The sequence below is a fragment of the Colossoma macropomum genome, unplaced genomic scaffold (assembly GCF_904425465.1).
Source record: "Colossoma macropomum unplaced genomic scaffold, Colossoma_macropomum, whole genome shotgun sequence".
In the NCBI taxonomy this organism is placed as follows: Eukaryota; Metazoa; Chordata; class Actinopteri; order Characiformes; family Serrasalmidae; genus Colossoma; species Colossoma macropomum.
The window spans coordinates 19,562,416-19,587,404 of record NW_023494809.1 but is presented as its reverse complement, the minus strand read 5'-3'; the positions used below and the strand labels follow the sequence as shown (position 1 = coordinate 19,587,404).

The window sequence follows — 24,989 nt, the reverse complement described above, 5'->3', positions numbered from 1 at the left end:
GTTTAGTTCCAACCTGTATCCAAAAAAAAATTGATCCAGCCAATCAGGTTATTGGGAAGAGGATGATTATCTGGAGCAGGTGTGGCAAATTGTGGTTGGAAAACACAATTAGACAGAGGTTGTTGCTGGATTTCATAGGAGGCTAAAACCCACATATCACTAACGTCAATTAAGGCATAGTGTCATATCAGTAGACTAATTAAGGTCTATAAGTAAGGCTGTCAAATGGGATCAGAAATCAAATTCATTTTTACATTTTAAAAACATTATTTTTAAACACAGTATCAGATATTTTGTTATATAGACATATTTTCCAAAAAATATGTAAGAAGATAAATAACTGTAGAAAGCACCAGATGTCCAAGTCAATGATGTGTTTACATGCACTTAATAATCAGATAACTTCAGAAAATCAGATTTTGTCAGAAATCTGTTCACCGTGTTTACATGCACTTGAATAATCAGATAATGGGGAAAGCCCAGGGTCTACATGAGTCAGGCAGTAATCAGATTTCTGCTTTGCAACCAGCCAATAAACTCACAGAAGAAGACGTGACGTAAACGTAACGTGAAAATTAAAAGTCATGCTGAGGCTTTTTTTTTTTTTAAACATCGTCAGTTTAGCTGAAATTATGAAAATACATCATCTAGAAGATGAAGAATATTTAAGTGCTTTATTTCATAAAGCATAAAGTTGGTTTCAGTGCCGCTCAAAGTGTTTTGGTGCCATCTTGTAGGTGTTGTGTTAAATGCTGCTCGCTCTTTTCAAGCATGTGCACACTGAGAAAAAAATGAAAGAAATCAGAGTAAAGTTGCACTGAAAACCCACTTACTGAGCTAAAATCCAGCTCTCTGTATCAGATTTCTAGGCCTTAATCCATTCTAAGAAATCAGAGTATGCTGTATACATGACCACTTGAATAATCAGCAACCTGCTGAAATCTGATTATGACTGTATGATTAAGTGCATGTAAACACACTCAATGTTGTGTCCACCAAGGGGGCAGTCAGCATAAATTATCATCAAGCGACCCCAAAAGCATGCAATTTTTAAACCAGTGATTCTCAGCCTGGAGGTCGCGACTCATAAAATGGTCATGAAAAATGGAAACAGGCCTATTCTGACACATCTTTAAGTGCCATTATAAGCTAAAGAGAGTGGCTGGGCTGAAAGTGCAAGTAGGGACAGTAAAAGTCTATAAGTGGCGCCAGCTTCACCACTTTTTTTAAATACATGATTATTAGCTCACTGGGCTACTAAGCACTGGCTTGTCAGAAAAGTCTGCCATCCTAAGCAGATTATTCAGTTACTTCATATGAGAATGTCCTTTTGCCCTGTTAAAAACCTGTTGGATGTTTGCAAATATCCACATGGTATATAAAACAGTTCTAAATGAAGCCTTAATAAACAGTTGATTGTTTATAGTGTGCAATCGCATGTTCTTTATTCCGGTAGCCGTCGTTCGTTATGTTAGTAACTAAGTGGCCTGGAACTGACTAGGAGCTGCAGCAGAGGCTCTTTTCTGCAGGCTCCCTAGTGACCATTCTGCCAGTGGAATGGAAAATGATTCTGATTTTTTAAAAATAATACAATCAAATAATATACTTTTCCCTGTGACACAATCAGATTTACTAGGATACTGTTGGCTCTCTTTGTGCAAAGTGCTGTGACTATTGAGTTGCTAGTGAGCACCAAGGAGTGAAGGGAGGAAGAGAATACAATTCATGCCTCTGCACAAAGATGGCTGTGGTGAGGTAAAGCAGACAGCACAACTGCAGCTTTCACGTTCAAAAATGGTGTACAACTGCCACGATAAAAACACAACAAAACACTTCTTTAAATGTTACTTGCTTGCTCGCTTACGATGACAAAAGTGTTCCAGCTTGCTTACGATTTTGTAAATCATACACATTTCCACCAAAATATATCCATTAATGTTATTAAAGAAAAAAACGGAGGGACCTCCAAAACAGGTGGGAAATGCATTTTATGGCTACTGCGAAAAGGTGTTGAATATTCAAATGGATTTTTCTGCACTGAATTTTTTTTCTGTTAGTTCAACTATTTTATATAAGTATATAAGACATATGAATACTTTTATATAAGTATTCAAATGTCGAAATTTTATTCTGACAGCCTTAGATTTGAGTCATTAAAGATATGTCCTGAACTTGAAGCTACAATCAAAACCCAATCTGACAATCAAAACAGAACAGATAACCAAGGCAAAGCGAGACTAATTAAGGAACAGAAGATAACTGAATAAGCTGAAAGGGAGCATTATACGACTTGAGTTTTTTCCAGACTACTTCAAGTGCCCAAACCCCAATTTGATTTCCAGTAGGTCCTGGTGTAAATCAAGACCTTTAGCTATTCCCTTCCTGTGAAAGCAGCACATCCTCAAAGCTGTAACTAAAACCCAGCCAATGAGTGATGAAAGAACATCAGCCCCAGCCTAAATAAAGAGCGATAAATTCTAGCTAATGCCCACAGAGGATAAACAACAACAAGATCAGGAGGTGCCGAGGGCAGGGCAGGCCGTCTCCAGTGTTTAGTTTTCCACAACCGGAAAACGCTAACCACTGAATCCACCAAAAACATCCACTCTTCTCACTCCAGCTCAGAGGGACGTCACTAATCCTGCTGTTTCTGCAACAACAGCATCGACCCACGAGACCTGGGGTCCGGAGGAACAATGCACGTCTTTCAGTCCAAGGCTGAAATAAGGGGGGGGGTGTCTGAGGGTCTGCAAAGGTCATAAACAAAACCCACCTTGGAAGAAATGCAATTTAAGCTCCGCAACAAGCATCATGGGAGGTCTGGGAGAAAAATGTCTTTTAGAAAAGCATATTTCATATTGGTGAGCGAGTTGTTCTATTGAGCTGCTGCGGATTGACGCAAAGCAAGCATGAGTCAGTCGTCGCCTCTTCAATTCAGCAGCGTGTTTACTCAGATAGACATCACAGAACAGTCTATGCACATCAGTGTTCCAGTGTTCTGCTGAAAATGTTTTTTCCCCTCACTGATTATGCATGCAGATTCACCAAAAGCTGGCCTTCTCAGGAAGATCAGCTAATGTGAATAACTTCTAACATCATCAGCTTCGAATTCTCTGACGCACACAAACTAACTGCATTAATACACACAAACAGAAAAAGATTTTCCAAGAACAAGGTTAGGAAGAATGGATCAGGATAGAAGCTGTTTCTCTATCTGCACTGTAAGACAAGATTTGGAGTTCATATAACCTTCAAACAGTTTTACTATCAAATTAACGTCATTTTAAATAGAATTTTAGGACCAAAACCTACCGCACAGAAAACAAATCAACAGAACAAAGCAGCGTATCTTTTGGTGGCTGACCGAGAGCCTCCATTAGAGTCAATTTGCTGAATAAGCCTGTGCGACTCATTCAAACTGACACACATTTTTCATAATGCCTCCAGACAGGCACTAACTAGGATTAATGGCATAACGAATGTTCTGGTCTCATTTCAAACTCAATCCGACAGCGTCGTTTGTAATATTCTTCCGTGCAATTTGAGAGTCATAACAAATGGAAGTATAAAATATCCTTATTGTGGTTGACCACTTATTTCAGGTGTGTTAAGTATGCAATGTATTGCCTAATTGCCTTAAAGGGGCGCTACGGCTTAAAAGTAGCATTTAATATGCTATTTATCATACTACTGTAGTATTCTGATGCTCAGATATCACAATTTTAATTTAGAATTTCATATCTTTTCATTAATGTCTTCATTCATCATTGCTCTCTCACTATAATACCCAGTATGCATTACACAAATACATCATCATAAAACCACTGGTGATCCCTCTGGTGTCAACCAATCCTGACTGCTAGCCTAGCCACTGAGCTGAGGCTAATAAATACAACCAAGCATCAGTGTAACTCCTTGCCAAACTGAGATAAAGCATCTAGCAACCTTGCTAACTTTAGCATTTAGCTTGTTGTCCACATCATATGAGTCATTTTTATTGTTTGAGTAATCCATTCACTCCATTGTAGTGATTTAGAACATCTTGCCCCCATAAATCCAACCAAAGGCTGTTGTAGTTTTTAAAAACCCCGCCCACCTTCAAGATGCATCATCAGAAGGGGAATTTCTTCCTCTTTAACCTGAAAAATCTCAGTCGAGTCTACTGCAGCACCACTGTAGGATGTGAGCTGGCATGTTTACAATACACGTAGTCATGGTTGTCATGGTTACATTGTGTCATTTTGGCCGGAGTGTCCCTTTAAGCTCAAGTAACAACTGCTAACAGAAACAAATACCTTTAATGTTTCTCTACATACTAATAGACAAACATTATAAACACTAATTAGCTGCCTCGTATCTGCTAAAGCAGACGACATAGGCTGCTAAAAACGGAGAGTGTTCATGTCAAGTGGCTCAGTGTATAAATCTCCTTTGACATTTACTGTCTGCTCAGAGCAGAACAAGGACGATGCTATGTGTTTGATTGGGGAGGGGGGGGGTGGTGTTGCGAGGGACGCAGCTGCTTACTGCGTACAGTTGGAGTGGGCAGAGAGAGCCCAACAGCCACTGGCCACTATCCTTGAGTGCTGACTAACGCTTGTTTGTAACTGTAGCCTGTGGCCCACTTCAGAAGTGGGTTATAAAAAGCCAGCGGAAGCCCACGGCGCTGGAATGGAGGCATCGGGGCCTTGCGGGACATGGCTAAAGAAAAGTACTGCCAGTTCTCAAAACCTTTATATAACACCCCCAACATATTTGGAGAACACAAGGCACTGAACCTACGACACAAACAAAAGGATAGGCAAACTGTGCTGTTTAGCTATGGGACTGGTAGAGGTGGGCTTTGTTTGCCAAAGACAAATTTCTATTTTATGCCAATTTAATGGACAATAAGGTTTCTTATCTATCTTTTATTAATTTTTTCCAATATGTCAAAAAATTGCAGTAAAATTTACAGGAACATGCCATTTTAAGTGTGTTCTCTACAGAAAACATGTTAACTCATTTTTACTCTGAAGGGGTGTTCAAACATTTGCATATATATCGCGACAATTTATGTACTGATGTGCTTTTCTGAGCATATCATGGATATTACTAGTATTTCTACGACACTGACCAACTGCATTTTATTAAAGAGAAATTTCGACAGAGCTCCTAAGTGCCTTACCTGTCTACAGTTTTACCCTATCGTCAGCAGATCATGGGATCGAATCCCAAAAATGCTAAGAAGTCCATTACTGACTTCTGTTTAAATGGATGTAGTGGTGTGCAGTGTTTGAAACAACGGACTTTAGGGCCACATTAAAAAAGAAAAAACATAGCTAGTAAATTCTGCAACTTGTCAAACTCAAAAATTAAATATTGTTGACATAATATTGTGATGTGTATAGGTCACGGTTCACACACAGTTCTTTTAACTGCCCTGTTGTGGCTCCAAGGCAGAATTAGATTTTTAGGTAAAAATAAAATGATCTTCCTTTGCAGTAAAATAAAGCTCTGATTGTTTCAACACAGCTTTAACAATAAATGGTCTTAAACGCTGGAGTTAATGCAGCCTATCACTGCTAATTCACCAAAGGTTAGCGCACAGACTGCTGGTCACCATAGCAACGCAGACAAAAATCTCGCCTAGCTAGTAGCTAACAAAAAAATGCAAAAGGAAAGATTAAAACGAACATTGACAATTCGGAGACGAATGGACTTGTATGCGTTTATAAGCACTTGGCTGGTTTCCTGATACGTTTATTCTGCAACAAGAAACTGTCAAACACTAAAAAGTCATGAAGCTGAAGTCGCTTCTCATTCGACAGCTTCTTGTTCAAATTTTCACATTCCACCTTAAATGGTGCGCAGTTACATTCTGGTGGCTCAGGCACCATTTAAAGTGGAACGAGAAAATTTAAACAAGAAGCTGGTGAATGAGAAGCTGACTTAGCCTTAGCATGTGAGAAAAGCGGCCATAGCTGAGCAATATTTTCAGTCTATACTAGTACATTAGCACCTACTGAGACATATTTACATCCAATATGGTAACATGGACATAAAACGTTGTGGCTCCCAAGGTGGTTTGATTTTTGTTGAAAGGACAAAATGGCTCTTCTTAACATTTGGGTTGCTGACCCTTGGTATAGGTCATAGGGCATTATGTTTTGGTTCATCAGTGTATTTGAAATCAGAGATGGAAACATGTCAAACTATTTTTTTTTTTTAATGATTTATGCTACTTGTTGTGGTCTCATGCCGTAACAGTGGCACTGATCATGGCTAAAGAAAGGCAAACGTTCTGCCAGTTCTGGGAAGCCGATTGAGCACAATAGAGAAATCTTAAACCCCAGCCGGACTGGACAGATGTGGCTACTGGTCTATATATGCGTAAGCGTATGTGCAGAAGAGTGACAAGAGAAAAAGCTACTGCAAATGCAGAGGAAACATAATGAAGCACTGCAAAGACGTGGAGAAGAGAGGGAGGGAAAAAAGGGAGTGAGGCAGAGGCGATCACAGTTGCCATGGCACAGAGTGACAGGAGTAGATGGGATCTACCTAGATTCCTCCCACATGCGTACACACACACACACACACACACACACACACACACACACACACAACACAAACACACACACACACACACACACACACACACACACACACACACACACACAGGACATACAGCAGCTGTTCTCTTTCTAAATTTAACAAAAGCAAGCAGTGCGCACCCTCAGCACATTGACTCGGAAGCCTGAGAGCACTTTACCCTCAAGCAAGAAGCCACAGAGTCCATCCATTCCTCTGCGTTCTCCATTACTCAGCAAATTAACTGCCTGACAGACCAGACAGCATGTAGTCCATTATGATACACTGGCCACCTCTGCATACAATTCAACTACTGGAATCAAAACCATTACAATGCTCACTCAGCACACTCAGAGGACACCGAGCACTGTAACCTGCCATACAAACACAAGGACAGACAATCTGGACCTGCTCAGAGCAGGGGTCTGTGTCAAATGACATGCTTTGTTGATTTTCTAAGTGGAAATATGTCAACACATCGTCTACAGAGAACTTAAATACAGCGTTTTCTGCAAATTTAAGAACACAGTTTCTATCTATTTCCTATGATTAACATATTAAAAAAACATAAAACAGAAAATGCACCATTACTTTTGCACAGGCCACATTTTCTGTTTTTTTTTTTTCTTTCAATTTGTTGAAAAATTCAGCAAATAAACATTAAATGTGCAGAAGTGTGTTCTCTAGAGCAGCAGTCACCAACCCTAGTCTTGAAGAACTACTTTGCTGCAGAAGTTAGCACCTTCAGGGTTTAATGCATCTGATCCAGCCATCAGGGACTTCTGAAGAAGTTAATTAGCTGGAGCAGGTGTTGCAGATTGTGGGTGGAACTAGACTTTGCAGGAAGGTACATCTCCAAGACCAGTGTTGGTGACCACAGCCGTAGAGGATGCGTTAAACCTTATTTTCACTTAGAAAAACAACACATGCGATTTGACCAGGGGTGCCCAAACTTTTGCATATGACTACTTTTTAGTCCTTACATTTGCATTAGACTTTCAAAGACCAGCAGATTTTTCTCTTGCTAATGAGAAATCAGATGAGTTGCTTTGCATTTTTATTTATTGTTTTTATTAAAGCTTTCAACCAAGATCACGTCAGTGTAAAATGAAACTGCCCATAGCTGTGTCAATCTGTCTTTGTTTGAGGACCGTACCACACACTACTACATGATGCATTACCAAAAAAGAAAACGTTTCATTAGAGATGGCAAAGTACCACTTTTGTTTTCCAACAATGATACCGATACTTAAACTTTCAGCATCGCTAATAGTGATCCAATATTTTTTCCTTTAACATCTTTCTCCAGGTCTCCACCAGCAGAACAAAACGCTGACTTGCTGGATATTTTTATTAGTCAAATTTGAACTGATGTTCAAATAGACCACTTCCTATTTCATAAACTATACCAGAAAAAAGAAAGCAAAACTCTAGAGGGCATCCGCGAGCAAGTGTTTAACGAATAGGAGTGAATGGAACCAAACGGCTAAAACCTAAAAATGTTTCTAGAAACTCATGTACTTCTTTTAATATTAAAAACATATCAACATATTTACATTTTTCTAAAGAAAAGAGTTTTGGGCAGTGGGATACTAGCAATCCTGCTATTGATTGCTGACTGGTTGGCGAGCTGGTCAGCTTATTAGCTGTGTAAAGTGATTCACACTCTCTGATACCATGAATGTACATAATAAGTACCAAAGCATTTAAAAGATATGACTGCACTGAAATATTTTATGATGTTCTGAACTGAGATTAATCATTTAAAAACAAATACATGAAAAAGCAATGGGCATGTGCAGGTTAACAGTTTGTTGTCAGCATTTTCAAAAAGCTGTGTTGTCCCCATCCATACAATAGCGCTTTTCAAAATTCTTCACCCCGGAAAGCGTTTTTAAAAAGCTTCAGTTTTTAGTGACCACCAATGTAATTTTCTGTGTGAACGGGAGGCCAAAACGCAGAGCATGTAGACAGGGCCTAAATGCTTAATGTACAGACCATTTACTAGCTACTGAGTAATTAATAAACTATATCAATGGGGAAATAAAGAAGTGCTGTAGATTCACTACCAGAACCAAAGTCTTGGAACAGGCAAACACAAAGCCTACTGGACTGTACTCCATCCTGTTTATAGCATCTCCGACACTCCAATTCAATCCAATCAAGACTGCCTAGTTCAGCTGACACCATAACCCCATCAAACAGAGAACCAGTGCTGTGTAAATCAGTCAGTGAAAGCACTGGAGGGAGGGGGCACTTTATTAACGGAGTACTACATACAAGCCAGGTCAGGAAATTGCATGTTGTAGGAAGAGGAGAGAGGCCGTTGCTCAAAAAGAGAGCAGCTTTATTGACAGAGGAGGATGTCAAGCAAATGTCGGTCATTTTATTGGTGGTCATTCCTCATCTGAGCACTGCTGACAGCTGATGACGTGCCCTGTTTGTGTGCAAGGGAATATACTTGGCCTATTGATTTGCTCTGAAAGAGACAGGGGAATAACTAGTTAATACACACAGGCTCATACAGGCTCATTTTTATCTCAGAGAGATTTCAGCTCCTGACAAAAGTAAGCCTGTGTTTACAGGGTAAATCTAACAAGGGACGTCTTATGTGACCAGGACACTCAAAAAAAGATGAAAAATGAGAATACATGAATCCACTGTATCACCTACTTATTAGAAAATGCTGAATAAAGTTACAGGAAGTGGGCAAGAGTCAATGCAAAGGCTATAAGAGAGGGAGAGTGCAAGTGTGTTTATGTGCACAAAATGAAAAGAATGAGGGCTGCACACTATGTTGCTTGTTAATCATGATCACAATACTTATTTTATTTTGGTCAAAACAGTCCAGTGCCAGTAACATAATCCTCTTATATGGGTAACCAAGTGGAAAATGACCACGGTAAAGGGTTAAACCGGTATGAACCCTAATCTCACATCCCCGTCCTGATTTCACCTCCCAAGGACCCTTAGAGCAGAGTTAGCACATTTCCATTATCATGCAAGCCATTACAGTTAATTGTAAAACTGCCACTGTTGTACTAGCTTTGTTGCATTTGCGCGTACATCTTTAAAGCTGCACTATGTAAAATTAGGGGTTCTGGAGACCTCTCTGGTGGAAATGTGTAAGCGCATACAACGTTTTTGTAAAGTAGTTTTGTTTCCGACTTTTTCCCTGAGCGGATGAATCTGTTTGGGAGTGCATTGAAAGAGTATTCAAAGAGAACTCAGTCAAAACTTGGTGAAGGACGTGTCTTCTGAGGATGTTAGTAAATTATCTACAACTGTCATCATAATGTTGATTATGCATTTCAGACATTAATATCGAGCTGGACCTTCTTTTTGAGTCTGTGCATGTGACGTTAATACATGAAAACTTATGATGTGGTCCGATAAACTCCTGCAAAATCCGACTTAATACCTCTGACTTTTAAATTATTATTTCAGGCTTTACAGGGTGACTTGCAGCAGTGCACGCACAATATATTTAGCCTACTTTTTATGCATTAAATCTACATCTTTCAGTTTTCACAAAAAATAAAAATTCTTAGATAGTGCCACTTTAAGTTCACAAAAGATCAGGCATGTGATATCTACCTATGCCTTCTGAGTTTACCCCTAGACTTGTTGACTGACAGCTCTGATATGTATGATTGATCCAATTACATTGCCAAAATTGTGCCCAGAAACCAAAGGAAGTAAGATCAGGAATGGCATGTATGATGAGACTCCACACTGGCATTTCCCATTGTGAAAGGGGATTATTTTTTCTTGGCTCAACCTTTTATTTATTTTTTTTCCATAAAGTGTTTACACTTTTCTTCCAATAATTCATAGGTTTTGATAGTATTTTTTAATGTGGCAGTATTTTGTTTTTTTCCAACTTATCAGAAGTCAGGAAAAAAAATAGTCATGACTTATTGTGTATTGTGAAAACTTCTTGAAGTTATATGATATTACAATTTTGCCACATCACCCACCTCTATTCATTTTTTACTTTGTCCACTAAATGATAATTAATAACTAGAAAGAAAGAATGGAATTTCACTGTCCAAGGTGTTTCATGTCCAGTTGTACAAGTGTTTTGACATGCCATTATTTTTACGAAGGCCAAAAGCTTTGTCTAAAGCCTGAAACTTGATGCTACTGTGTGAGGACGTCCTAAAATGTTCCACTGTATCCTACAGATGGCTTTTTGTACAGGCAAGATATCTGCCTGCAGCACAATGCAGGCTCAACCAGCTCAGCTCAACAGCCAACAATCTCATCCATCCTAATAATGTTCAATAATAATAATGTGTGGGAATACTGGGGTCTTATTATGGTTTGCATTAAATAAATAAAAAAAAAAATAGTAAATGATTTTTCAAAAATCAATGGGGCTGTTACAATGATAACTCAATCAAAATAATGTGGGCCAATCGTTAACCGTTAACATTATTGAGTAAACCCTGCATTTTAATATACTGCAAAACGTATTGCAATTACAATATACAGCAATGTAATCACTATACTAGCATTCTGTCCATATCACACAGCCCTAATAACAACCCAGCAATGCCACACTGCAAACAACTAGTGTAACATTCACAGGGGTACAACAGCTGTGAAAAGCAGTCATAGGACACGCAAGGGAATCCAGTCTCTCTTTTCCCCCTCAGGTCTCTGACAAATTGAACTGGGGTTTGAATTAATAAGACATGGGAAACACCTCAGAAAGTGGGACAACTGAGCCCCTTTGTGTCTTGACATGGAGATAAAAAAGATAAACTAGGAAGCCTTTAAAAAGACATCACAAACAAAGCTAACAATATCTGGAAAATTTTAAATTATGCATTCATCATTTTCACTGAGATGTTACATTTTTTATCTGGTTTAATCAAATAATTGTGTCTGGTACTTTTTCAAGTCTACAGTCTTGCTGTGATTTGATACGTCAGCTGTAGATCACTTTGCAATGGGGGTGGAATGGGTGGGGGGGTTGCCTTAGCTACGCTCATCACGACTCCCGTTTGAGCAGAGGACACCCAAAAGAGAAAAAAGCAAGACAGATGCTAGTTGACATACTAGCATCTAGCACAGTCAAGCAGCCATAAATACAGCATTCCCAAAGCCAGAAATACACTGTTATACGCAGGGCTGGAGAAGGAAGATGTGAGTTGAGCATGCGAGCTCAAGTACGTTATCTGGATGTTTAATTTTATAGCAAGGAAAAAATGGTCATTAGACTGAGACACGTAGCTGCTTTATCTGGGCCCTTCAGCCACTGAATTTACCAAACGGTCAGATAGCAATGCTGTCCTGTAGCAATTCTTAGATAACCAGAGTTCTTAAGGCCTCAAGGTTTAGCTTTTAAGATACAGCACTTTTTGTCTCGCTGTTTCAACCATCGTCATCAGAGATCAGTTCGCAAAGGCTGCATAGAGTTCATTATGAAATCAAGAGTGTGCCATGGCAAATATGGTTCAAAAATTTTTAAATAATGCAGGACAAGACTGAAAAAAGCACAACAAATGCCTTTACATCACTCACACCACCCCCACCCTGAACCCTGGTTAAAAGGTGTACTGGAGCAATATTTGGAGACTTTGAAGGTATTAAAACATGGGGATCCTACCTAACCCTACATAAAAGTATATTACAGCCCAGAATATCTTACATAATGCAATAATTCAGTCTAAACTGTATGTTATTGACAAAAAGAACAACAATTATTAATATGAGCGATTCCAAACCTTGGGCCCGTAGTCTATAAATGTGACTGATGTGCACTGACCCATGTCTGAGACACAAGCCCCTCCCTGAGTGAGCCCAGCGAGCCCCACTCTAGGTGGGAGTAGGGCAGCTGAAGAGGGGACACCAGACTGCCCCACTCTCAACCAGGCTGACCACTGGTGTGTGTGTGTGTGTGTGAGGGGGGTTCAGCCCACGTCAAACTTAGTGGCCTGTCTAATCAATCATCAAACTAGCAGGCTTTTTTTCCCCCCAAAGGACGCACTTCTGTTGTTGCAAATTTCTGACTAAATGTCATTCAGGGACAGACACTAACCCGACTCTAGGAGTGCAACCATCATTAAGGTTTATGACAGATTATGACTTCTTTACAGCTAAAATCCACTTCTTAGGCCAAGGCTTATTATTGTTTTCAGGTAAGACAATAGATGATAATATTAGTGTTAATGTCAGTGCTATCAAAAACCTACTGACGTTTTTAACAATAGCGCTGGGCGATATGACTATCATCATGATAACATACATCAGTGCTCAGGTTCTGGGTATATGATGGGTATGGTAAGTACTTCTAGAACACTGAGCAACTACTTGTATCTTAAAAAAAAGACAATGGGAAGCATGTTATTTGCATGCTTTTTACAAGAACACCATCGCTGCCAGCACCAACAACAGCCAGTGGAGTGTAACTGCATAGAAAAAAGCAGCTGACTGGATGGAAGGCCACTATGACATTGATCTTATTTGAAACAACTGTTTGTTTCTGCCTCATGTTCCTTCTTTAAAAATTTATTTTTGCAAGTCTTAAATCTTAAAAAGCCAAAAATTGTTGCTCATTCTTTTTCAAATGTGGCACTGTTTTTTGTTCCTGCTGTTTTTCTGACTTTATCAGTTGATACTGAGTATTTTTCGAAGACAGTGCCGTTATCCTGCCTCTAGGGGCGCACCTATCATGAACTTTTACGGCAGGTTCTGACATCTTTACAGCTGAAAGCTACTTTCTAAACACTTAAAAATGATGTTTTTTCAAGGGTTCTGTAGTAAACAAAATGCTTCTATATAGAACCATGAACACTCTTTTGCATGATTAAAGGATTCTTTGCATCATGAAAGCGTTCTTCAGATTGATAGAGAACGTGCTGTCGACGCTTGACGTCATAACAATAGAAGAACCCTTTTCAAAAAGGTTCTATACAGAACAATCTACAGCACATTCTCCATCTGAAGAACACTTTCACAATGCAAAGAACCCTTTAATCATGTAAAGAGTTCTTTGAGTGTTCATGGTTCTATATAGATCAATTTTCTTTACTAAAGAACACTTGAAGAACCATATGTTTTAAGAGTCTAGGCCAACCTTTATTAGCCATTTTTTAAGGTAAGGAAATAAACAATACTACCTGAAAAACTCTTTTAAAGGGCCCATATCCTAAGCATTTTGTTATAGGTCCATATTTGATGTTTGACGGTCATGGTTATTTTGAACATATTGTACAGTTCATCATGTACAGTCATGACCATTTGCCATCCTCTCTTTATTAAAGAGGCTATTTTTGAATCTGTGCCTTAAAGACTGATATATGTAAATGCCCTCTCTTCTGATTGGCCGCCCTATGTTATTGTGCCTCATTCAAAAAGCACTCCAGCACCGAAAGACTCATAATTTCAGCGTGAACAGCTGAAAAGCTGAAAAAAAGGCTGATATGCGTAAATGTTTTGATTTTTGTGACGTCATAAAAATAAAACTAAACTGTTTTTGCTGCTTAGTTCCCATATGTGAAGTGTATGCAGGGTGAAACAGTTTATATTTTTTGATTTAACAGTGTTTACATACTACATCAAATTCACAGACAAGAAAGATTTAGTTTGTCACAGTATGAGCGTGAATGTACTTAGCTCACATTAATTACATCATAAAACTGCCACATAGATCAGTCAAAATAAAAATAAATTGTGCACCACTTCCTCCAGCATTCCCATACAACAGATCAGCTACAGCCAATGGACATGCTCGTAAAGCATAAAGCCAAAGGGTCATAGAGGTTAAGCTAAAGGACATTGGGTTTGGAAGAAGAAGGAGAGTGGATTATATGTCCATGTGTGTTTCCCTTGTGACCTCTAAATCTGCTGCTTCAGTCTCATGCTCAAATGATATGCATCAGTAATAGCTGCTTATTTGCTTTCCTGCTATTTTGTCAGCTCATGAAATTTGTAACATACGTCTATCAAGCAGGTAACACAGCACTGCAGCTTTAGGAGGCAAATGCAGTGCATGTTATGGCACTCAAACCCACCTGATCAATTCCAATCAGTGAATAACTACAGGGGTGGGCAATAAATGTTAGTGATCATGATAAATTACATCAGTGCACTTTTCTGAGTGGATGAGGGGTATGATCAGGACTTCTAGGACTCAGAACAACTGCATGGATCATAAAAAAGACCAGCTATAGAAAGCATATAAACAACAACAACAACAACAACAACAACAACCAGTGTGTAACTGTATAACCTGCATAGTGACAAGCAGCTGATTGGATGGCAGTCAATTATGACATCATCTTACTTTACGCATTCATTTTAGCAACTGTTTTGATTTTACATCCTGTTCCTTCTTAAAAAAAAATTTCCAGGCCTTAAATCAAGAAAAAGGTTACAAATTGTTGTTCTGTCATTTTTAAATTAAATATTGTGATGAGGGCTGGAGAAATGCAGGGCCAATGCCGATATCTGATATTTTTTATGTAAATATCTGCCAATGGCAACACAAACATTTAGAAAACGTACAAACTGAGACGACGTCTACCCTGAAGTAACATAATATTTAGTTCTGTAGGGTTACAAATGCAGTAGAATGAACGAAATATGTATATGTTGGCACAGTAGCCCTGCACCATCTGAACATGCTGCATTCTCCCAGAATACAATAAATAAATCAAACATTAGGCCTGGTTTTAGCTGACAATTAATTGCTATATAAACAATTGTAATTAACAAATGAATGTCTTTTTTGTTCATTATATGATACTATTAATATATAAGCCTACACTTGCCAAACTGGCTTCATGGTAGTAATGGGCAACATAGGCAAAAAATTATATCATGATGTAACTAATATTACTGACTGTTTCAGTAAATATCACCATATAGTGTATTTATTTTTTTTTATATAAAACCATTTTGAATGCTTAACAAAACCATTTTTGTGGATTACCGGTGGCATATTATTCCAGATGTCCCTTCACGTTTAACAAGAACCATGTTTAACAACTGAAGTAAGTCCAAAAATATTTTTATTGGGGAAATATTAAAAACAGAATTTTTTTTTAACAATATATAGACAGATGTCAATATTGCTTTCTAACTGTAACAAGCTAAAATCGAGTGTATGTAAAGCCCACAGCAGCATCTCTGGGCCTGGCAAAAATGGTGCTGGATGGCGTTTTACATCCGAAAGTCATTTGTCTCTATGTGTGTCTCTTACAATCAAGCTTTAATCTATGACCACAAGACGCTGCTGGAATTTAATAAACATTACAAGCCGCAGATACTATCAGTTTTAGCTGTAAGCCGAGACTACAGGATCGCCTGAAGCAGCAGGCTGAGCAAGGAGCGCCAGAGGTGGTGCACACGGAAAGCTGGCTAATCTCCATGCTAGCCTAACCCCAAGAGACGGGCTTTTCCTTCCACTCTCTTTTACCCCATTTAACTCATTAAAATCTGATGTCTGCTCTTTTGACAATAAACTGGACTAGCTGACCTCAGGCTGCAACTCACTACACTTTAGGTGAGGGTAACAGCGTGTTTGTATGTTGTTTGTACGTTGCGTTATCTGCATTTATTTGCATGCCAGTATAACAGTAATGATAAAACTAATACTTTAAAAAGACCTTCAACTGGTATATCAGATGAACCGGTATATCGCCTGCTACTACTTCACAGCTGTTGATACTTAGTGGATCCCAACTGACAACAGAAAAAGATCTCAAATAAACAAAACATTACTTGAAAGGTTTCACAGCACCAGTCAGAGGTTAGAACTACTATTGTTTTTGCGTCTTACTATTCTCATTCTCTTTGTTGTGTGTGTGTTGTAAACATATTGTGAAAGATAAGAAATGCAGAAGCAGCTTAAGTAACTGCAATCAGGCAATTATGTAATAATTGTGACAGGCCTTGATTCGTTTTTAAACAGTGATCATGAAATATATCATGTTTTGTAAAAATGTGAAGCATTATGATGTTATTGCCCACCCTTAATTAACAAGCCCTTCCTGAGCTGAGGGAAAACCCTAAAACTTTCAGGACAGGTGTAGTCCAGAGCCGGTGGGCTATTACAAATCATTTTCATTTGGATGATGAGCTCTGGCTTTGTGCTTTTTGACAGGACCAACCTCTCACAAAAAAGGTCTTACCTAGGTAAAGTGAGGCATTCTCCTTCTTCACATTGTCATCCAGGTAGGTTGGCCCCAAAGTGTAGATGGGGGTGGAACCCATGCCCACCAGAATCTGGGCACAGATGAAAAGCGCTACATAGATGGAGTGTTCATTGCCCTCCTGGTCCCGTGGGCAGGACGAGACGTCCAGAGCGTCCCGGCCACTGCCGTTGCCGGTCAGGCAAAGGCCTTCGTTTCCTGTCGAAGAGTTCACCTCCTGGATCTGGTAAGGGGGTGAGATGAAGTGGGGCAGGGAGAACATAGCAGCTCCCACGGCTATAAAAACCCCACCTACGGCCAGCCAACGTGGCCTCTGACCCCTGCCTCCAAAGTAGCTGATGAAAACCACCACCAGAAGACTCCCAATGTCAAAGCAGCTGACCAGCAGTCCAGACTCGGAGCTTCTGAGGCTGTATCTTTTCTCTATGGTGGTGATCACACTACTGAGGTAACCAGAAACCATCAATGACTGGATGAAAGTCAGGTAACACATGCAGAAGAGGAAACATCTCGAGTCTGAGAGGATCACCCTGACATACTTCCTTGCTGGAAAGTCCATAAGCCTCGCTAAGGAGAAGCCTAGCTTTTTGCTGCCGGCCCTGCTGGTCTCAGGCCTCAGGGAGCTGCTCAGGCCCACCATACTGGACATGGAGGGTGAAAAATCAGTCCGGGTTGGGGAGTCCATCTGGCTGGAGTCGCTTTTCTGCTGGAGCCCGCCGAGCACCGACTGCTGGTCAAGGTGTATTGCAGTCTGAGTTGTGCTGACCAGCCTTGATTCCAATGGCTTGTCACCTGCTGGGCATCCACCGTTGAGAACGGGCAAACTTTTGGATTTGTAGTAACTGCCCGAGTCCCCATACTGGCTTTGGAAGTCGCTGGCCTCAAGAGACACCGACACGTCACTTCCAGTCTCATCATTGTCAGATGAAGTCATTTTAACTCAGCTCGTAGACGTGATTCCGCTTCAGAACGTAACGCCGCAGGAGAAAGGACAATAAGGCTTGCCGGGCAGCCCAGATAAACGGTTACGAATAACTGAAGCTTCATGCATGATCCCTATGCCTTTCAACCAAACATGCCTATAGTTTTAATTTACTTCCTAACAATAATCATTTTTGCAAAGTGGACAAAATCAGATCATTTAAAACACCCCAGCTCATTCACTTCTACAGTAAGGAACAAAGCCGGGCTCATATCTTAAAGGGAGTGATCAGGCAGCAAGCAGGCATTGGTTTGTTCAGTGTATTTCATATTAAACATGAATGAATGATGCGTCTCAAGTGGAAGTTCTTGGCCATCAGGGTTTCTGGTGATGTTTTGTTCTGAAGCTCCTTTACTGGTCGCCGTGTGGGGTCGTTCCCCTTGACTTTATGGAACAGCTGCTCGGTATCCTGAATCAAGATGGGAAAAAAGAAAGATCAGAATGACAAAAGAATGATTAATCACAGCGCCACTGATAATTTCAACTGTCCACAAAGCTACAAGTAGTCTGACTGTGCGTGTTTCAGTCAGTCCACAGGCAGCCCGCTGACTGAGGAGACAAAGAACAGAACTGACTGACCAGCAAAAGCACTGACAGGGAAAAAAACGAGATGTGAAAAGCAGCGCTCTTCATTTTCTGAAGCATCTGCTGGACAAAGACCGACACCACAAACCCACCGATCCCACAAGTCACGACTTTACACACTGAATATGAAGCAAAAAACTACAGCTGCTTTGAAAATGACAGCCCAAAGAAAAGAAAGACTCGGGTATCAGCTGACCGCCTGCACCCACAACTCAAAGAAAAAACGTTAAGAAGACCAAAACAGCGAATGAAAGAGGTTCGAATAAGAGGACGGTACTTACAGGGGAAAGGGAGGTAGATGTTGTTGTCCCCAGCACGGCCACTCACTGAGTGAATGAGATTGCGGATTTGATGGAGGGTCGGAGAAAAGCAGACTCTCGCACTGACTTCTGGGACGTGTAGTTTTTTTTTTTCCTTCAGTCGTCGCTGCTTGCAATGTTTAGCCGCTGAAGTCGCCTCAAAAGTAAGAAGTCTTCACAAACTCTGCTTACCTGAAGAAGTGAAAGTATGTATGTTAAAAATCTTAATAAAATCTGAAGTAGGGTTTATAAAGTTAGCATAACGTACGTCCAAGAACGAAAATGTGCCTGCGAGCCAAACTTCAAGCTAGGCTAACAGATGCTAGGTTTTAAACAAAAATGCAGAGGCAGGCTAAGTACAGCACTTCTGAACTTAAGTAAAAGTAAATACTCTTAATAAGTACAAGTACACGTTTGTATTTAAGTTAAAGTACAAAGGTACTTGCTGGATGTGCTAAAAGGGGAAATCCACCGTTTTTTTCAACATTTTCGTAGCTATAATTCAATGGTTTAGTTGTAAACAAAGCCATTCACAGTGGTTTAAGTGGTTTGATATGAAGTCGTTCATTTATAGAGAGATTTGCCGACTTTCTTTACTACAGTGGTGGTGATGGGAACCAGGAGTCCCGATGTCTACAATGCAAATATTGCAAAAATTTCATTTACTATGCAAAATCACCAGTGCACCTACAGGGTGTCTTCTCAGTTTTTAATGAAATGTTGATGGTAAAATAGAGGAAAATCTGAAAAAATATGTTTTCTTTAGGGGCTATTTTGCCTTGGAACACCCTACATGTATCCCGCCACCATAAATTGATTAAGATAAATTGATTAAAATATGTTTTAGACCAAAACTTTATCACAAAACTACCATGAAACAATGTCTTAGACATCAGTGTATTCATAACCGTTTCATGTAATAACATTCTGTGAAGAAGCTTTTAGAGGCATTCAACTCTTTGGACGTCGGGTCCCTATCACCAACACTGTGAACAGTTGTGACTTGAGCATTTCACATCAAACCACTTTGAATAACTTTGTGTTCATCTTGAAATCAGCAGAATTCCTCTTTAAGAGTTCTGAGGCGTTTATTTGGATCCTAGCAGTTAAGATGCTTCTGTACACCTTATCCTGCTGTTGTCACGTAATCAGTAAAGATGACTGAGCCACTTTCGGCCATGCATGCTGTAAGCTGGCTCTCTTTGGATCGTGAGCTGCTCCTTTTATAAAGTAATCATTCTATACTTTGACACCACGATCACTGTTTCATTTCACATTCAGCATGCTGGCCTGCTGAGCCAAAACAATAAAAACTGTGTCACTGTTCAATAGTTTACAGACTGCACTGTATATTACAAATAGAAGCTAAAGACCATTAACAGCTTTCGCTCACAATAACTCGAACTGGCGTGAGGCCTGAATAATCTTTGTGAATCTGCTTTCTCACATGTCATAGGTTAATCTTCTTTCTATTTCTGTCACTCTCTCCCCAGATAAGGACTGGCCTGTGGGCCGAGCAATCACAGCAGAATCATAGAGGTCATTATGCCATCCCCTCCTTCCTAAAGACCCCTCTGATCATCTGCACTGCAACAGATCAATCACGTTTTATATCACTTCAAGCCGAAGGGATCCAAATCAATAACAGGCGCGGAGTGGAAAATAGAAATGTAAGTGATTGTTTGCAGGGCTGTTGCCTCTGAATGGATGTGGGGGAAGTGCATCATTATTTGAAAGGGGTTTCTTTTCTCCGGTGAATGGAGCAAAAAGAAAGGTTTTTAATGAGGAGCAGGAGGCCAGTGAAGCAGTGTGAAGGTGAACGCCACCCTGAGCTTCACTATCCGTGTAGACACACTGTCAGCCTTCATATGAGGCTATACTTGAGTTACAGTTGTGTGCAAAAGTTTGAACACCTCCAGTCAGGTGATGTTTTATTGATTGAAGTGAAAATAAGTGAACACATCCAAACACACTCGAAATATGGCATTTTTCTGCCAATTTCAGTGCATAATTTCCATTTCTTTGCTTAACATGAAAAACAATAAAACAAAATTATAAATGTGCCATATCTTTTGTACATGACACATTTTGTGTGTTACATTACCACTTACCAATAGATTAGCCCAATTACATGGGGGCCAATGATATACAACAACAACCAGTGTACAGTAACTGCATAGTAACAAGTAGCTGATTGGATGTCAGCCTGTTCACCTTAACAAATATTTTTATAATTTGCTTTCGACTACTGTATAATAATAATAAATAGCCTTCATAGCCTTTTTCAAACGTAGCACTACTGTTTTGTGGGTGTGTTTTTGTCTGTTCCAACTTACTTGCAAACTTTATGAAAATAGTGTGATACATATCATGTATCGTGAAAATGCATGCAAATACTGCGATATATTTTTTGCCACAGCATCTAACCTTAAGTGAAAGAACAGATATTATCCCATTGGTGGCCGGGCGAGAATAGATCATCGTGTTTCGGTAGCTTCATCTCTGATTATACATGTATTATACATGTGTTAGATTCAGTAAATAAAATTCAGTAAATTGTGCATTAAAATGTGCACAATTACTGTGCAAAAAAAACCTTTTTTTCTAAATTTTATGATCACAAATAAAAAATTGTGTAGGTTCACTGGTGGCTTTGGATAGTAAATAAAATGGCTATATTTGTGTTGCGTGTACCAGTGACTGCTGGTTCCTGACACCACCACTGTGAAGAAATGTAAGTCATTAAGTTTCTCTACAATGAACCATTTCAGATCAAAGCACTCTGAATGAGTTAGCTTATGTCTGAACCATTTATGCAGAAAACTCTGAATCCCCCTTTATTAAATTTCAGTCATCACACATATCTTTCACACATATCTTCACATTTCAAATGACTAATAATTTTTTGTACACAATGGCGACACCTAGTGGTATAAAAGTGAAACACAATCCATTACGTGATTTGGAGGATGAATTCCAATTGACATTTGAAAACAGGATGGCAGATTAAAAATGCTAAACTTTTCTGACACTTTAAATGAGAACAGAGATTTGCAGTGGGAATGGATTCTGATGCATCTCTGATGAGGTAGACATCTAATTAAAGGCTTCCAAGGCCTTCCAGACATGAGATATGATGAGGGACAATATTTACAGGCACTGAACATGCCTTCATAACAAACCATCTCCTTTCAGTTTAAGCTGTTATCTAACAGGTAATGCAAGTACACAATATTGAGTCATTGTTTTATGATAGATGCAAGAAGGTTTCGTCCTGAAACAAATATTTTAAAAAGGCAGTTATGGTTGGGAGGTACATGCAAAGTGCTGTAAGGCAAAATAGTCCTCAAAGAAAACTTACTTTTTCAGATTTACCACTATTTTACCATCATCATCATCAGATATAAAAAGTCAGAAGACACATTTTGGACAGTAAATAATTCGACTACATTTGTGTTGTAGACATTGTGAGCCCTGGTTCTCATCACCACCACTGTAAAGAAAACAGAGTCGGTAAATGGTAACTGAGTTACCATTTCATTGTAAGTTTCTCTTTCAGCTGAACTCTAGCACCATGACTGAACTGCACACATCAGCTCAGTCAAAACACTGTTATGGGTATTTGTTTCATTTCAATCACTTTGCAGATGGACACTAAAAGGAGAGCTGGACTGTCAGAGCAGTGAAAATAGGGGTGGGCAATATGACCCCCACTTTACTGTTATAGTAATAATTTAGACATATTATTCACACACTTTCCTGAGTATATGATGGATATGATCACTGAAAACTACATAGATCATTAAAAAAAGACCAATTACATGGGGGCCAATTATATACAACAACCAGTGTTCCTGTATCCAGTAATTGTATAGTAACAAGTAGCTGATTGGATGTCAGCCCGTTCAGACATCCTGTTCACCTTAACCGATATTTTTTAAAAGTTGTTTGCAAATATTGTATAATAATAATAATAATAAAATTGTTTTCATAGCTTTTTTTAATGTAGCACTACTGTTTTGTGGGTGCGTTTTTGTGTGTTCCAACTTGTTTGCAAACTACAAAAAAAGTATTGTGATACATATCATGTGTCGTGAAAATGCATGCAAATACTGCGATATATATTTATTTATTTATTTTTTTTAACATCTACTGTTAAGTGAAAGCACAGATATTATCCCATTGGTGGCCTGGCAAGAAGAGATAGTGTTTCAATAACTTTGTCTCTGATGTGTAATTATTATTCAGACATAACGCTAATGTTGTTGCGGGATTCTAACATTCAGCCAAGAAAAATTATCTTGGGACTCAGAAAAAAAGCAACATCAGTGTTTGACAAATGTTTATTTCGTAACAGCCTCTTGGCTTTCCAGAAGCCAGAATTGTTTCAACACCTCCAATGAATAAAAACATTAAAACTCAATCATTTCTGCAGTTTGGGAAGATCATTCCAGAACTAACTAAAACTTTACTTCAGCAATGAATTTCTTTCTAAAATGAAGGACAACAGTCAGAGACACTGAACAATCATTGCCTGGAAGGAGAAAAGAAATCCAGAATTTGGCACTGAATTGGATTGTATATGATTATACTGGTTGTGATATGGATCTGTAATGGGACTTAGATTTACAGAATCTGCATGACTTTATAAAGGTGAATGTGCACTTGTGTATTGATGTGTACTGATTTGTTGCATGAACCAAATGAACCATAACCATCACCATCCAGTTTAACCACAACCTGTTACCAATGTGATTGACAAACTGTGCTCAAGCAATGTGGCGTATCATAAACAACAACCAAGGCATGAACATTACAAACAGTATGACTTAAAAGTACCAAGAACACTTTCAGTCAGATATTTACTAAACCAAGGTGAATATTAATCTGGGCATTAGCAGATCAGGTGTTTCCAATCCCTTAATATTTGTTATTGGGATGAAGCCTGGTGTATGTAATCTTCTATATAATGTTGTGACAAGTCGGTCTGAAAAGTGCATCATAACTTTTAGTATTGGGACACTTCTGCTTTTGTGGTTCACTTATGACTGAGTGCAATGGTTTCATCCAAATAAAACTTGCTTTTCCTTAAAAAATAGATTTAAAACATACTTTTGTTGGCATTTTCTGCTTGAAATTTAAAATACAACCCCGACATTCAAGCTGCATTAAGGCTCAATCTCTAAATATATATATATATATATTCTTATATGTATATCTTACAAAACATAACACTGACTTCTAATAAATGGAAGCACCTGTAAAAAAATAAAACAATAACATTAGGATTCAATTATATGATTCTCCCCAGCTGGGAGGGTTTTTTAGTGTCTCTGGGTGACTGGCTTTCACAGTACATTGCTTGCAGGCCTTTCTCAGAGGGATTTGTTGGAGGGGGAAGGACCCAGGCCACTGCCCTCAGAGTCCAAAGGTTTTTGAGGGTCCAGATGAGGGTCCTGGGACGTATGAACATGAAGAGGTTGTTGTGAAGGCCTGGCTGGAGGCGTTTTGGCCTGTTCTGGGAGTTTTTCTGGCTTTGTGGATAAGGGAAGTAGGCCTTGGGCCTCAAAAATGTCCTCCTCCTGTTCCTCTTTGTCTTTGTGGTGGTCAGTGGCCTGACTGAGATCCAGCTTGGCCCTCTGGAGGCCACTGGAGCTGGACCGAAGGAAATCATGGTGATGGGTCTCCAGTTCAGTCAGGCCATTGCCACTGAAGGTCATTCCATCTCCATCCAGTTCATTCTCCAACTGCTGAGCCCATGTATCCCCCCTAGAGAAGACCCTACTGGGTGTTGGGAACCCCTCCGGAAGTTCATTGGCAGATTTAAGGGTCACTTTAGGAGCACTGGGGGTCATTATCTGAGGTCCTGTGGTAATTACAGGGGTCCAATCACTCTGGTTTAGCGCCCCCGATCTGTTTGCTTTAGGGACAGTAAGGGTCACGATTTGATGTCCTGTGGTAATTATAGAGGTCCAACCATCTCGGTTTAAGACCCCAGCTCCACTGGCCTCCTCTGGACCCCCTGCCCCAGAGCCCAGCTCATCCAGGGGGTCAAGCTTATCGGTCCCGTTGAGTTGCTTTAAATCGCTCAGCAGTGCAAACATCCTATCTACATCCTTCCCAAAGTTGGTCCAGTCCTCCAGGTTGGGACTGTAGTCGTGCCTGTGCTCAAACAGGCTGTCGTTCACACTGTAAAGTCGCGCCAGTCCCTGCCAGTCCACGTCCTCCTGCTCCGTGAAGTTGGGCAGCTTAACCTTTTCGCCCGTCCCATGCTGGCTGTGCACTGGAGAGAGAGGTAACACAGTTAGAAAGCTTTGGAGAGGCACCAATTATGAAGAAGCAGATGGATTGCATCTAAAATCATGCACTCATGCATGGCCTTAGCCA

The 24,989-nt window shown here is 39.7% G+C and overlaps 2 protein-coding genes across 5 annotated transcripts in view; both read right to left on the bottom strand.

Moving 5' to 3' along the window:
• The window catches only part of LOC118798901 (solute carrier organic anion transporter family member 5A1), a 74,996-nt gene extending 55,874 nt beyond the window's left edge, over window positions 1-19,122 (bottom strand). The window contains exons 1-2 of the mRNA XM_036558519.1: window positions 18,585-19,122; window positions 16,716-18,127 (exon numbers count right to left, since the gene is read on the bottom strand). Coding sequence (XP_036414412.1) covers window positions 16,716-17,670 — 955 coding nt within the window. The 5' untranslated portion in view covers window positions 17,671-18,127; window positions 18,585-19,122. The remainder of the gene's footprint in view (window positions 1-16,715; window positions 18,128-18,584) is intronic.
• A 4,028-nt stretch (window positions 19,123-23,150) lies between these two features.
• The window catches only part of sulf1 (sulfatase 1), a 68,497-nt gene continuing 66,658 nt past the window's right edge, over window positions 23,151-24,989 (bottom strand). For 2 of the 4 annotated variants that reach the window (XM_036558634.1, XM_036558635.1), the window contains one exon: window positions 23,151-24,885. In XM_036558634.1, the coding sequence (XP_036414527.1) occupies window positions 23,978-24,885 (908 nt within the window). In that variant the 3' untranslated portion in view covers window positions 23,151-23,977. The remainder of the gene's footprint in view (window positions 24,886-24,989) is intronic. The other 2 variants (XM_036558636.1, XM_036558637.1) reach the window with 1 other exon arrangement.